The 15,533-nt window shown below is 44.3% G+C and overlaps 1 protein-coding gene across 1 annotated transcript in view; it reads right to left on the minus strand.

Annotated features, from left to right (window-relative positions):
• Positions 1-15,533, minus strand: part of tmtc1 (transmembrane O-mannosyltransferase targeting cadherins 1) — a 174,278-nt gene that overhangs the window by 147,862 nt on the left and 10,883 nt on the right. The window contains exon 2 of the mRNA XM_030725270.1: positions 3,667-3,844. Within this exon, the coding sequence (XP_030581130.1) occupies positions 3,667-3,844 (178 nt within the window). The remainder of the gene's footprint in view (positions 1-3,666; positions 3,845-15,533) is intronic.

Here is a 15,533-nt window from a genome sequence, read left to right on the forward strand (position 1 = left end):
GATGGTTGTTCTGAATGCAATTTCGTTATATTATGATGGAATGTCGTTATATAATTCGTTGTATAATAATTAATTTCATTGTATGTATAATGACAATAAAGTTCTATTCTATTCTTCCACAATCTGTCTTTTATCCTGTCTCTCCCCTCAGCCCCAACCGGTGGCAGCAGATGACTGCCCCTCCCTGAGCCTGGTTCTGCTGGAGGTTTCTTCCTGTTAAAAGGGAGTTTTTCCTTCCCACTGTCACCAAGTGCTGCTCATAGGGGGTCGTTTTAACTATTGGGTCTTCTCTGTAACTATTATAGATGGGTGTGATTTGGTGCTATATGGATGGTAACTGGAATCAGTGTGGGCCTCTTTCACCTAAAGTCACTTACTATCTACTTGTTTTTTTACTGATATTTAGCTGAAGGCAGTTGAAGTTGCACCAGTCTACAAAGTCCCTGATCGTGCTCCTGTATTCCTCTTCCCGTCCTTCACTGATACAACCCGAGATCGTTGAGTCATCTGAGAATTTCTGAAGAAAACAGGTGTCAGAGTTGTACTGGAATGTGTACAGTAGATTGTGAAGAAGAAGGGGGACAGGACAGACCCTTGTAGAGCCCCTGTATTAGTCAGCAGCTTACCGGGGACACAGTTACTCAGGCAAACATATTGTGGCCTGCAGGTAAGGTCCAGGTGACCAGGCCTGACTCTACCTGCATAATCCTTGACTCCTCTCCAAGCAGCTGTGGTTGGATTGTGTTGAAGGCACTTGTGAAGTTGAAAAACATAATCCTTATGGTCGCAGCCAAGGAGTCCAAGTGGCAGTACGTCCTCTGCAGCACGTAGATGAAGGTGTCTTCTACTCCTATGTTTTACTGGTATGCATACTGTAGGGTGTGTTAGATCCCACAGGTATTTCTGTGACAGCCTCTCCATTTCATAGGGTCCTGGCTACACGTCAGCGGAGTATTACCCAACTGATTCGGTATAACACTACTTAAAGCTGTAGCAGGGTGGCTCGCCTGGCTTCTTACCACTGATAATCCTAACGTCTGCCCGGCTTCCTCTGCACTCCAATGCCACCAGTCAGGAAGGCTTACACAGCTGACCCCGAAGTACAGTCCCGTTAGTTGTAGTGGCTAACCCCTTATCGATCTGTGCACTTGGAAATGAGCCAGGAATTATTTAAAGGCTAGGCAGAAACCCTTTGGGACATAAGTAATTTTTAAGTGGATTCAAGACTAGTGTGACCAAAACAGAGCCAGGTGTTGGAGCTTAACTTGCCTAGAATTTTACTATAGCATGAGACTAAGTGTACCGTTAATAGGGGAAATAATTCTCGGAGGACTTATACTGACTTTTTAGAGTCAATTTTATTTTGCAGGTTTCAGCTCAAGCAGATTGCAATTAGCTCAAAATCAATTCTTAATCAATCCATAAAATTCAGTAATCAACTTAAAATTCAGTATTCAGAATCAATATAAATGTCATGGTCCTGGGCAGTCTGCCCAGCATTTTGTTTTTAGTTTTGCTTTCCCTGAGTTTTGTTATTTTCAGTTTATTTTGATACTCTTGTTCCCTTTGTCCCTGTCTCCCCTGCTTCCTTGGTCTTGTCTGTTTTGTCATTATGTCTTGACCCTGACCTCCTGTGTTTTCATGTTGAGTTTTATTCCTAGTGTTGTGACTAGTCTGCATCTCTGTCCCGTGTCTGTGTGCCAGCCCCCTGTGTTAAGTCTGCGTGTTCTTTGTTAGCCACTTCCTGTATTATTTTGACAGTCTTGTGTTCCCTGTGCTTTGTGTTTAGTTTTGCTCCCCCTGTTATTAGTTTCATTTGCTTCACCTGTTGTTCCCTGCTGTTTCCTCTTGCCCCAATTACCTGCTGTGTATTTAAGCCCTCAGTTTTTCCTCTGTTCTTTGTCGTGTTGTCGTCGCCACCTCCGTTAGTATGTGTTCTCCGTCTCCTGTATTCCGTAGTTTAGTTCTGGCGTCAGTCCAGCCCTGTTTAGTTGTTTGTATTACCTTTCCAATAAATCATTCTAAGTTCATCTCTTCCGAGTCCAGCCTTTTGGGGTCTCCCTGTTCCGGCCACACACAAACCATGACAATAAATCAATCATAGAGCCTAGTTATCAATTTTTACTAGATCTCAATCAAGATGGAATACTTATGAGCTGAGTTGGTGAAGAATGGGGGGAAATGAAAATGTCCAATTGTCCATTAATCCTTTTGGAAGAAAAGACTTCGAGTGGGTGCCTGGCCAGAAGCAACCACACCCAAAGTCTAGTCCGTTACTGCCTCAGTGAAGGGGGGAAAAAGGAGAAGTCCAAAAGGAAGATGTTCTGTCCTCCTGTTGACTGTCCCCTTTACAATCTCTGCTGATTCTCAGATATCCACTGCGACTTGACACAAAGTCCAAAAGATGGAAATCTGCAGCAAGAGTACCTCCAATCTTCACCGGAATCGGCAGGGAGAAAGCACACAGAACTATTCAAAGTCGAATTGGTATTCAATAGATGGGTTGGGCTCGCCCTCTCTGCAGAGCTGTCCTGGGGCGGGGAAAAAGCTCCTGAATTTCTCGTCCGATGCTTCGGTGCACTGTCCTTTATAGTTTAAGTCTAGGACACATCCTAGTTTTCATACATCATCATTACAAATTATCACCCCATTCCTTATCTCCTTTATAGGGTGTTTAACCCAGACATTACTTCATTTCTTATTTAATATGAGATTTTAAGTACTTTCCATTCCTGGGACATGTCTGAACATGTTTCTAACTTTGCTCTGCATGTCTCCAGGCAACCCGTTCCAAGTTCCTCTTTTCACCCTTGGCTCACGATTGCACAACTTCCTCAACACACTGCTTCAACCATTATTTCTGTTACAATTACACACATCATTTGATCGTAAATCATATACTTCATTCTCTAACAGTTCTATAAATTTGAATTATGATTGTACATTCAGCACCAAGCTTAGGCTAGCGGGCAATCAAGATCTCAACTCACTTGACAGGGGTCTATGTGTCTCCTCATCCTGGTCCTCAGATGTGAGAGGACCAGCCTCTCAAGAACATACTTGATTATTACCCATTAGATTCTCTCATGTCTTAATTATAAAGTTGTGATATTGATAAGTCTGTTAACTCATACTATTGGCATTTTTGCTGTCTTTTCTTCCTGCCGTCAAATAGGCTACACTTTATTAACCCTTTAACACTGTTTCATCACCAAAGCACCATTTAACCCCCTTTAACAACCTTTGATACCAAGCATATCATGCCAACACATTTGCACAGTGCTCTTTGCATTACCTTAATTACAGAAAAGTTTGTCCTATCGAAAAATCAAATGGTCTCTGGAAGTTGAGAAACTTTGGAGGAAAGCCACGAATCCGCTGCTTTAGTCACCATTCATGCATCACTTTTAACACTAAACTTATGCACAGTACATTTTCTCTCACATCACTGATTTATCTGCAGCAGCTGTGTTACTTTTATTCAATATTATGTGTGTAACCCATTCATATTTTTCTAATATTATTTTACTCTTCCTTTATAAAATCAGGCTCAGCTGCCAGTACACTAATCCCTGTCATTGGTCAGACACTGTGAATGCCACCCCTGGGTATCTTAAGCTGATGATGTAGCACAGGCCCAGCTTGTGGCTGTATATGTATACTCACAGCCTCGGTGTGGATAGGATGCACAGCGAAGAGAAGCGCTGTGATGAAGGCCAGGCGATTGTTTTCAAACACACAGCGCTGACATGTGTACATGAGCAGGCAGGTTACGGCGCAGTGCAAACACATGTTGACAATGTGGAAGTACAGAGGTGTCATACCGCCCAGCAGGATGTTCAACCTGACACAGAAAGAGAGAAAAATTCAGCTCTAAATGAACAATATAGAAATCTTAAAACATGACTAACAGGGAGATGAATGAATTTCAATATTTCTAATTTTCTCACAGACCATAAGGGGATAGACAAAGGGTCTACCTTACGTAAAATACTCACATTCAATCATACACTTCTATGGATTTACTGTGGGAATCTGAAGTAAATTAGGTTTTACATTTCTGGATAAGGTGACTGTCTTATAATCCTGAAAAGAATCTCAATCCATTTGTGCAATGCCATGAATTTCAAACAGAGCATGATTGCTTTTAAGAAGAATGTTAGATTCCCAACACCAAGAGAAGCTGGGCACCCTAAACTTCTCCCCCTAAATCTGTTCCTGGATCAAGGACTCTCTGACCAACCACTCACAGGTTGTGAAGATGGGTGAAGACAGCTTTGCCGAGCCAGGAAATTTCTATAGACACCACTCATCCCAGCCATGTACTGTTCAACCATCTGCCATCAGGCAAATGGTTCAGGTTCCAGAAATGCAGAACCAACAGGCTGAAAAACAGTTTTTATCCATGGCCTATCAGACTCCTAAACACATCACATTAACTCACCAGCTCCTTCATCCCATAAAACAATCACAGAGCAACAAAAACTGAACTGTACAAATGCCTTTCCCCTCAGAAATTAGTGCAATATTCTCCTTCTGCAATACCTCAAACCCTTGTGTAATATAAACTATTTGCTATACAATTGCAATATTTATCAACAGATATTTATTTATCAGGTCCCCGCCCTGAGAATATTGTCATGATCCTGGGCCGGTGGCCCAGCGTTTTAAATTATTTTGTGTAGCTTTCTTTTGTTGTACTTTTCAGGTTGTTTTCTTGGTGTTGCTTTCAGTTTCTCTGTTATTTGAGTGTGCGGTTTGGTTTCCTTTGTTTTGTTTTGTAATGTTGCCTTAAGTTTTCTGTGTTTAGGTTAGTATTTATGTTAAGTCAGTTCCTGTTTTATTTTGACAGTCTCGTGTTCCTTGTGCTTTGTGTTTAGTTTTGCTTCCCCTTTTGTCATTAGTCTCATTCATTTCACCTGTTGTTCCCAGTTGTTTCCCCTCACCCCTCGTTTCCTTTGTGTATTCAAGTCTCAGTGTTGTTTAGTTCAGTGTTCAGGTCCTCGTCAGTTTTGCCTGTGTTTCGTCCTTCGAGTTCTTAGTTCCTGCTTTCGAGTTTTTAGTTCCTGCTTTTGAGTTTCGAGTTTACTTTTTGGTGATGATTTGGGTTTTCAAATAAACTTCCCTCCAAACTGACTCTCACCGTGTCCTGCACTGGGGTCCTCCCTGCCTTGCCCGCACACAGCCGTGACAGTAGGACCTGAACCCAGTATGGACCCCGCGGACCGCGAGTTATTCGGGCCGGGGGTGTTAACATGGGAACCGCGGCTCATTTCGAAGAACAAGCCGCAGTACATCGGCACTCGCCTGGCCCTGGGAGGACCTGGCTGGAGGAAGAAGCCTCAGCGTCGCCGCATCTCGCCTTCGCCTCCAGCCCAAGCTTCCCCACCGCAGCTGTCGCCAGGAAAGCCTACTCTTCTCCCGCCAGGAAAGCCTACTCTTCTCCCGCCGCTTTCCTGGCACGGATGTGGGATGGGGAAGAGGAGCCTGCTGCCGCTACGCTTCCGCTTCATTCGGGCAGACGGAAGCGCAGCTCACGGCGGCGACGGAAGCAGCCACCGGCTGCTGCCTCTGACATTTCTGCACACCCTCAGCCTGGTACCACTGCACAGCCCCAGCTTGGCGTCGCTGGGAGGTCTCTGCAGTTTATGGATAATTCTGCCTTAATGCCAGCCAAAGACATTTTTGCATGCCCCTCCTGAGACTTCAGGTGATAAAAAAATGAAGCAGGACATTTCTGACTATGTGTGTGATCTATGTGAAGAATGGCTAAGGGAGGGGAACAAGCAAGCCATTTCACAGAGTTTATGTGGATTGGTATCAAGTTTTCCATGGCTTTTGGACTCGTTGCCTGCCATAATTAAAGACTTTGTTATTGACATTATGCAGTCAGTGGATGCACCAACATTTTCTGGTAAAACTCGAGGCGTAAAGACTGTGAGCATTGTTCCTATGGGACTTTCTGCACCTGCACCCGTTTTGTTTCCGCGGGAGGAAGAGGCTAAGGACAGGCCTGCTTCTGCTCCCGTTCATGTTCCTCGGGTGGGGGCAGTTATGGTTCAGCAGTCACAGCCACTAGCTTCAGAGCCTCCACGTCAGCAGCCACAGCCAATAGCCTCAAGGCCTCCACGCCAGCTGCCTGCAGCAGCCCCTTCTTCAGAGACCCCAGCTCCCCTTCAGCTTCAGTTAGCTCCTGCATCAGCCTCACAGCCTCCCTTAGCTTTAGTTTCAGCTCCGGCTGACCTCTGCACCCGTACCTGTTCCGCGGGTGGGGGCAGCCACGGACGGGCTGACCTATGCACCCGTACCTGTTCCGCGGGTGGGGGCAGCCACGGACGGGCTGACCTCTGCACCCATACCTGTTCCGCGGGTGGGGGCAGCCACGGACGGGCTGACCTCTGCACCCATACCTGTTCCGTGGGTGGGGGCAGCTAGGTCCAAGCCATCAGTTTTCAGCGTTAGCTGCAGCAGCAGGGTCTCAGTCAGCCTCTGTGACTCTCCCTCGCCCTCAGTCGGCTTCCACGCAGCCAGCCGCTCTCCCTCGCCCTCAGTCGGCTTCCACGCAGCCAGCCGTTCTCCCTCGCCCTGCTCCAGCTCCCTTAGCTCCAGCTCCCTCTGCTCACCCTGCTCTAGCTCCCTTAGCTCCAGCTCCCTTAACAGAGAGGTGATCGAGCTTTTGCAGCAGCAGCACCAAAGCTATGGAACGATCTACCTCTCCATATCCGCACAGCTCAGACGATACACACATTTAAATCTCTATTAAAAACACATTTCTTTTCCTTGGCATTTGGCTGCAGTGCTACCTCCTTTTAGATGATTGTTTTATGGTATTTTATGGTACTTGTTTTAAACGTTTTAATTTTTAATTTTCTTATGTTATTTATTGTTCTTAATGTTTTTATTTATTTATTTTTATTTTATTATTTTATTTATTTATTTATATATTTTTATTTTTATTTAGTATAGTCCTTGGGGTTACAGATCTTGTACAGCACTTTGGTCAACGTCGTTGTTTTAAATGTGCTTTATAAATAAACTTGACTTGACTTGACTTAACTCCAGCTCCCTCTGCTCGCCCTGCTCCAGCTCCCTCTGCTCGCCCTGCTCCAGCTCCCTCTGCTCGCCCTGCTCCAGCTCCCTTAGCTCACCCTGCTCCAGCTCCCTCTGCTCGCCCTGCTCCAGCTCCCTTAGCTCACCCTGCTCCAGCTCCCTCTGCTCGCCCTGCTCCAGCTCCCTTAGCTCACCTAGCTCCAGCTCCCTCTGCTCACCTAGCTCCAGCTCCCTTAGCTCACCTAGCTCCCTCAGCCTCCTCAGCTTCGGTCCCTTTAGTCACTCCCTCTGCTCTCTCCTCTGCCTCGGTCCCCTTAGCTATCCTACAGCTGGGAGCGCGGTCGGCCACTTGCTCGCCTTCGTCTTCGTCCTCGCCGCCGCCGCTGGGAGCGCGGTCGGCCCCCTGTTCGCCTTCGTCTTCGTCCTCGCCGCCGCCGCTGGGAGCGCGGTCGGCCCCCTGTTCGTCCTCGCCGCCGCCGCTGGGAGCGCGGTCGGCCTCCTGCCTGCCTTCGTCCTCGCTGCCGCCGCTGGGAGCGCGGTCGGCCTCCTGCCTGCCTTCGTCCTCGCCGCCGCCGCTGGGAGCGTGGTCGGCCTCCTGCCTGCCTTCGTCCTCGCCGCCGCCGCTGGGATCGCAGCTGGCCCCCTGCCCTGTCTCGTCGCCGCCGCTGGGATTGCGGCCGGCCCCCTGTCCTGTCTCGTCACCGCCGCTGGGATCGCGGCCGGCCCCCTGCCCTGTCTCGTCGCCGCCGCCGCTGGGATCGCGGCCGGCCCCCTGCCAAGTCTCAGTGTTGTTTAGTTCAGTGTTCAGGTCCTCGTCAGTTTTGCCTGTGTGTTTCGTCCTTCGAGTTCTTAGTTCCTGTTTTCGAGTTTTTAGTTCCTGCTTTTGAGTTTCGAGTTTACTGTTTGGTGATGATTTGGGTTTTCAAATAAACTTCCCTCCAAACCGACTCTCGCCGTGTCCTGCACTGGGGTCCTCCCTGCCTTGCCCGCACACAGCCGTGACAAATATGTGGAATGTAAATATACTTGCTCTGTGAATGTTACTTTCTATTGTATTTTTATTGCTTTTCTGTTGTATTTCTATCTTGTTCTTACACACTTACTCACTTATTTTATGTACATATATATATATTTTTTATATATATATATATATATATATATATATATATATATATATATTTATATATATATATATATATATTATATATTTGTGGGCGCCCTTCAAAACAAACAAAAAAAGACACTCAAGGTCACCTTACGGAATAAAACAGTAACAATAAAACAAAAAACAAGTACAAAATAAGCAGCAGTACATAAATAGCAAAAACAATTTGTTAAACCAAGTAAATGAAATCCCTAGTAATACCTTTTTGGCTACATCATTAATGCAGATGGAGAACAAGGTTGGTCCCAAGATGGTGCCCTGAGGTACACCTTTTGAAATGGTTAATGGTTCTGACAAGATGTGAAAAAATGGTGAAAACTCACCATTTTTTAACCCTTTGAGCTTGTTCGTGGACAAAAACTAACAGAGGGCATAATTTTTTACATTTTTCTTGTTTTTTGATTTTTTTTTTTTTGCATAAAGTTTTTAACTAACATCAGTTCTTCACATACATATAAAATGTTCATTCCTTTTTTATTTATTAACCCTTCAAATGCCACTTTGTTTGGACAAAGCACTTGTTGGCAAATTACCTCAAAACTGAATACTTTATATATTCTCAGTGCTATAGGATTCTCTTGTATTATCAATAGTACAGTCTGAGATATATAACTGATTAATAAGAACACTGATTATTATGCATTAATATTGTTTTGCAGGGAAAGCAAAATTGAAAGAATTCCCTCTCAGCTTGTTCGTGGCCAAAAATGGCCACCTCATGTTTATGTTCTAAAAATGTTCTAAAATTTTTTAACCAATTTTCACACTTTAACTTGATTTTTTTAAATTTACATCAGCCCTTGTCATTAGAACCAAAATTTGATTCAAACTCTAAATTTAAATCCTTTTAAATCCCAGTTATATAATATAGTCCTAATCATTTATCAAATGAGGGGACAGATTTGAATGGACACACATCAGCTGTGCTGGACTACATCAACTTCTGTGCTGAATGTGTGACCAAAACCACAACTATCAAAGTGCTGCCCAATCAGAAACCATGGTTCAACGGAGAACTGAGGTCCTTGATCAAGGCTAGGAACTCTGCTTTCAAAAACAGGGACCTACTGACCTACAAGACAGCGAGAGCCAAGCTGAGGAGAGGCATCATGAAAGCCAAGAATGAATACCAACTGCGTATCCAAGAGCACTTCAATCAAAATAACTCAAAAGGAATGTGGCAAGGAGTAAAATCACTCACTGGATACAGACTCACACCTGCAACCTTCACAGACAGTACCCACCCTGATATACTGAATCAGTTCTTTGCTCGCTTCGACCATAAGAATAACAACAACCTGGAATCCTCCACAAAGCCTAGGCGGACAACTGATGACACCCTCATTCAGCTGCATCCAAATCAGGTCCATTCTGCTCTGCGCAGGATAAACACCGGCAAAGCCCCTGGACTAGACGGTGTTGCCGGACGCATTCTCAAGGCCTGCGCAGACCAGCTGTCAGGTGTGTTCACTACAATTTTCAACCTCTCACTGCAGCAATCTGTTGTTCCCACCTGCCTCAAATCGGCCATCATCATCCCAGTGGCAAAGAAAAACACAGTGAGCTGCCTCAATGACTTCCGCCCGGTCGCTCTAACCCCCATCATCTCTAAATGCTTTGAGAGACTAATTGTCCCTCATATCAGATCTGCCATCCCTGCTGACCTCGACCAACATCAGTTTGCCTATAGGGCAAACAAGTCAACTGAGGATGCCGTGATCACAGCTCTCCACACAGCCCTCACTCACCTAGAATGGAAAAATTCATATGTGAGAATGCTATTTGTGGATTTCAGTTCAGCCTTTAACACAGTTATTCCATTAAACCTGGTTAAAAAAATGAGCGATCTGGGTCTGGGTAGTTCATTATGTTCATGGATACTTGACTTCCTGAGCAACAGACCCCAAGTTGTCAGGTTGGGAGATCGCACATCCTCAACTGTCATCTTGAACACTGGTACCCCACAAGGATGTGTTCTCAGCCCCCTCCTCTACTCGCACTTTACCCATGACTGCTCCCCCATTCACACCTCTAATACCATCATTAAGTTTGCTGATGACACCACCATTGTAGGACTGATCACGGACAACGAGTCAGCCTACAGGGAGGAGGTCCAACATCTGATAGCATGGTGCAATAAAAATAACTTGGAATTAAACCCCAACAAAACCAAGGAGCTGGTGGTGGATTTTAGAAGATCCACTCGTACTGAGACCACAGCTCTCCATATTAACAGAGTGGAGGTCGAGAGGGTGGAGAGCTTTAAGTTTCTTGGGGTGCACATCTCTGCTGACCTCACCTGGGCTCTCAACACTCGATACCAAGTGGGGAAGGCACAACAGAGACTCTACTTCCTCAGGAAGCTCAAGCACTCCCACCTCCCTCAACGCTTGCTGGTGAACTTTTACAGAGCTACCATCGAAAGTCTCCTGACCTACTGCTGCACAATCTGGTTCACCAGCTGCACAGCACAGGACAGGAGAAACCTGCAGCGAGTGGTGAGAGAGGCAGAAAAAATCACTGGCACCCCCCCCAGTGACATCTACAACACCCGACTCCAGAAAAAGGCTCTCTGCATTGCAATGGACACTACTCACCCTGGACACTCTCTGTTTACCCCCGTCCCCTCAAAAAAGAGATTCAGACAGTTAAAGGCAAACACGAGTAGGCTGAAACACAGCTTCTTCCCTCAGGCTGTGAAAGCCATCAATCCCCCACCTTCAGCCAACCTATACACCCTGATGGGCAAACAGCGGAACTAATGGACAATTACAGTGAAATCCACCCCAATCCCCGATCCCCCCCCACCCCCACCCCCCCATCTGCCAGCCCACCACCGACTGCACTCGTCACTTTAAACAATCTAAGCTTGTACATACTTTTCCCTAGCATGGATATATTTACCTTAATCTACTACATTTGCTTATTTATTGTTGTCTTGCATATGTTTTTTAATTACTGCCACAGAGAGGATGCTAAATTGCATTTCACTGTTTTAACATTGTTCTTAGCATTGTTTCTTTTTTAACAGTGACAATAAAAAAAAATGCTATTCAAATGAGAAAATTATTAATTAAAAATTTTTTATCAAATAACACATGCAACCTGATTTATTTTTTAACCTTCATTGCAGCTAAATGCATGTCAATTATCAGACCTAAAAACTCCCTCTCAGCTTGTTCGTGGCCAAAAATTGCCACCTCCTTTTTATGTTCTAAAAATGCTCTAAAATAAATATTTTTTAACTAATTTTCTCACTTTCAAAACTTGATTTTTAAAATTTGCATCAGTCCTTGTCATTAAAACCAAAATTTCATTCAAACTCAGAATTTTAACCCTTCAAATCCCAGTTATATCATATAATCCTAATGATTTATAAAACAAGAAAATTAGAAAATCACATTTTTTTACCAAATAACACATGCAAGCTGATTTATTTTTTAACCATCATTGCAGCTAAATGCATGTCAATTATTAGCAGTATCAATGATTTTTATGCATCATTACATTTTTGTGTTCTGATGGAAAAACATAAAAACTCCCACTCAGCTTGTTCATGGCCAAAAATGGCCCCTTATTTTTTTGGGTGTTTTTTTTACAAAATGCTGTAAAAATGTGTTTCAATGCCTGTGTGTGTGTGGTCAAGGGTGGCAGGATGTGCAAACCACAACTGAGTGGTCCTTGCAGACACACTTTCCACAGCTGGAGCAAGTGATTGCCATTCTTCTCCTTTTGGTGCACAGTTCACACCTTCTCCTGATTTTGGTGGCAGGCTGTAGTTCACGCTCTGATTCAGGCTGCTGTATCCCAGCAACAATTGCTGCAGCAGCTGCTGAGCGTGGGGGACAAGGCCGTCTTGAAATTGCTGGGGTCACCAGCATGTGTCCCAGCTCTTCCAGGAACACCCTTCGTTGGTAGGGTTTAGATGACTCCCACTCAGGATGGACTGATTTCCATAAGACAAAGGCACTGTAAGCCGAGACATCCAGGACATTGTAGAAGAGAGCCGGCGGCCAGCGGCTGGTTTTTCTACGACAACTGTAGGTGCCAAGAACCTTGTCTAGGTTATCCACACCCCCTTTGCACCTGTCGTAGTCCAGGATTGCTACAGGCTTCCTTTTTTCCCCATCACTGACCGCTGGTTGCCTGTGCTTTGTGCTCAATAGAATCACATTCTTTCCTCGCTTGGGCATGTAGGATACTGCCATGGTAGTTTTGGTGAAAGCAAAGACAGATGACAGAATCTCCCTCTGTCGGAGCTGGGGAGGTAGCTCTGGTTTGTTTCTCCTGATTGTACCAACTAGGGCCAGTTTTCTTCTGAGGAGTTCCTCTGCCAAGGAAAATGAAGTGAAGAAGTTGTCGCATGTGACAGTGTGTCCTTGGAGCCCCTCTGTCAGTTGGAGTGTGACCCTCTTTCCCTGGTTAACTTCCCGGGAACTACCAAGGGGTTTTCCCGTGTAAATCTGCATCCTCCAGGCATAGGAGGTTGCCACATCGCAGGTGATCCAGATTTTAATGCCGTATTTTGCTGGCTTGTTGGGCATATATTGTCGAAATCCACAACAACCTTTGAATGCAACAAGCCGCTCATCGACACACACGTCAACCCCTGGATTGAACAACAGGGGAAGACGAGTAACCCACTTTTCAAAGTGGATGTTCGCACTGATCTGAGTATAACGGTAGAGGGGCATTGTGGCACGAAATATGGCTCGTCCTGTCTTGCTGTCCCACATGCCACGGGTTGCTTCATGTCTCAAGCTGTAGACACCAGCCAGAATCAGAATTCTGATGTAGGCTCTCATCTCCACTTCATCCACATCCCTCCAATCCTCACATGTTCGCCTCCCATGCAGGTTTGTGTGAGTGCACAGCAGCTGAATTATCCCTTTCTGTTATAAACAGGTCAAAGGCAGACCTCAGGTTGCTGATGCGGGCAATTGCATACAGGGTGTGCCCTGGGGTGAGGCCAGTGGGTACTGGATTGTAGTGCAGTGTCTCCTCAGCAGTGGGAAACCACACAATTTTCCCATCACGAGACATCCACTGAGCCGCCTGCTCCTCTGTCTGTGTCACTGATCCCACTGCTGTGTCTGTATTGTCCTCACCCCCTGAAGAAGACGAATCAGGCACTGGCTGGTACTCTTCATCATCAGTGCTGATGCTGTCAACCTCTGAGAAGGGTGCGCCCTCATCTTCAGGAGAAAATGTCTCTTCTTCAAGTGTGGAGGATTTCTCCCCATCTTCGCTCTCTGAGCACGTTACATATTCAAGTGCTTGAAGCAGTGAATATGCCCTTCTGGCCATCTTGCCAGAGAAAGAATGACCTGGAGGCTGCTAAGCTTACTTATAGCAGCAGTCTTGGCTGCACCTGCACAAACTCCGGGACAGATTTACAAACAATGCCCGAGGTTGTTGTTGCTTACCGTGCAACTGCATCGTTGAAGTCTGCAAGGAGGTTAGATATTTGGGTGTGGCATTTTTTTTATGACAAGAACAAAGCTGCAGTAACTTTGAACATGTACATCAAAGTCAAATTTACCTGGGACACTCAAAGCTCAATAGTTGGTAAATTGGAGGTCATAATCTATTTCAGTCTCTCTTTCAAATACATATTTGTGTGAGAATTTCACATACCGGCACAATTGTTTTCATGCACACACACAATTATCTCTACAGCACTTTGTTGCAATTGCTGTTGTTTTAAAGTGCTTTATAAATAAAGTAGTAGTAGTAGTAGTAGACATTACACCTATGTCAAAATTTTGGAATTTATTTGATCCACTGGAGAGCAGGAAGCCATCAAACGCCCTGACTGGAAACTAAAATTATTACATGAAATTGCCTGCTTGGCCAAAAATTAATAAATTATCTAATCTAGTAGAAATTGTTAAAAATTACAAATTCTATGTCTTGAGTTTAGAATGAAAGCAGTTGTGCCCAAAATATATGATTTTATGCTGCATATAACAAGAAATTAAAAAATGTGGTTTTCATGGTTTTCAATTGGCCAAAAGTGTCCACGATAGAGCCAAGAGGAACAATTGAATGTATACACTACATTATTGATATATTTAAGTAGTTTAAGTTGAAAATTAAAAAATCAGAACGAAATACAGACTCTTGGAAAGTTTTATTCCATATGCATTAACACAGCTAAAATAGTCAAAAAAAAGAGAGTGAAGTGGACACAAATGGCCAGCAAAGAGCTCAGAGGGTTAAATGTAGTTTCCCCCTGGTGTGTAGTTAAGACAAAACAAATATGAAGTTGATAACATCCAAAACCTCTGAGTTATTGGAGAAAGTATGAGGGCAGTAAATCACTAAAATTACCCATTTAATTCAAAATAGCGGACTTCCTGTTGGGTTTAGGGCAGGGGTATTCAAATAAAATTTAAAGAGGTCCAGTCAGACAAAATTTCATGAGGCCAAGGTCCAGAAGTCAAACTATTTAATGTGATATATATATAAAGTTTTTGTTGTTTTCAGAGCATTAGTTTTTATGTTTGGTTTCATGGTTAGTTTTAATTTAGTTTTCGTCAGTTTTAGTTTTTCATACTTTGTCAGGTGCAAGAGTGACTATTGTGTAATAATAACTCAACAAAAGATACCGTTTAAAAAATTGCATTCAACAACCAACTGTTCACAAAATAGCAGCATTATGTGTTTAATTTGTGTAATATTAAGGAAACACATGAACATCAACAAGGAGAAACATAAAGAAAAACATGAACTCCAAAACTGAATAAATTCTACAACAAACTTCAGCGTCGGTGCAGAACACGTGGTGTAAAACATCAGAACTCAGCGAATGTTGGACAAAAACAAACTGAACTCTTTGAAGGAATCAAAGTTCAAATCCAGCTGCATCCTGATGTTATCACCACATGAAGCTGCTTCTGTTCTGGAGCTGCTCAGAGAGCTAGCTTTGCGGCCTCTGTACACAACCTACTTAAGTGGCCGACCATTTATGCTTGTGTAGCTGGATTGTGTATGTTAATTACCTTGCTGTCGCTTGCTGGTATTTTATATGCGGTGCCGGCTGGGACTTTTATTGGTCCTCGCTTTTTGGGCTCAGTTTTTTGGCTGCAAACATATTTGTCCCTGTTTTTCCACTTCCTTCATTTCCTCACATCCATTCCGATAGTTCCAACAGTCTCCCTCCAGGAATTTGCTGACATTTGTGAGTCCTTATATTGATGCTTTGATTATTATTCCTGATTGTTATTCTCACACTGATAAATTAAAACGCTGCAGCAAAAAGTAGCCAGAAACGCACAAGAACAGCTTAATCACAACCTTGTGGGCTGTGTGGACC

Source organism: Archocentrus centrarchus, unplaced genomic scaffold (assembly GCF_007364275.1).
Source record: "Archocentrus centrarchus isolate MPI-CPG fArcCen1 unplaced genomic scaffold, fArcCen1 scaffold_52_ctg1, whole genome shotgun sequence".
Lineage (NCBI taxonomy): Eukaryota > Metazoa > Chordata > Actinopteri > Cichliformes > Cichlidae > Archocentrus > Archocentrus centrarchus.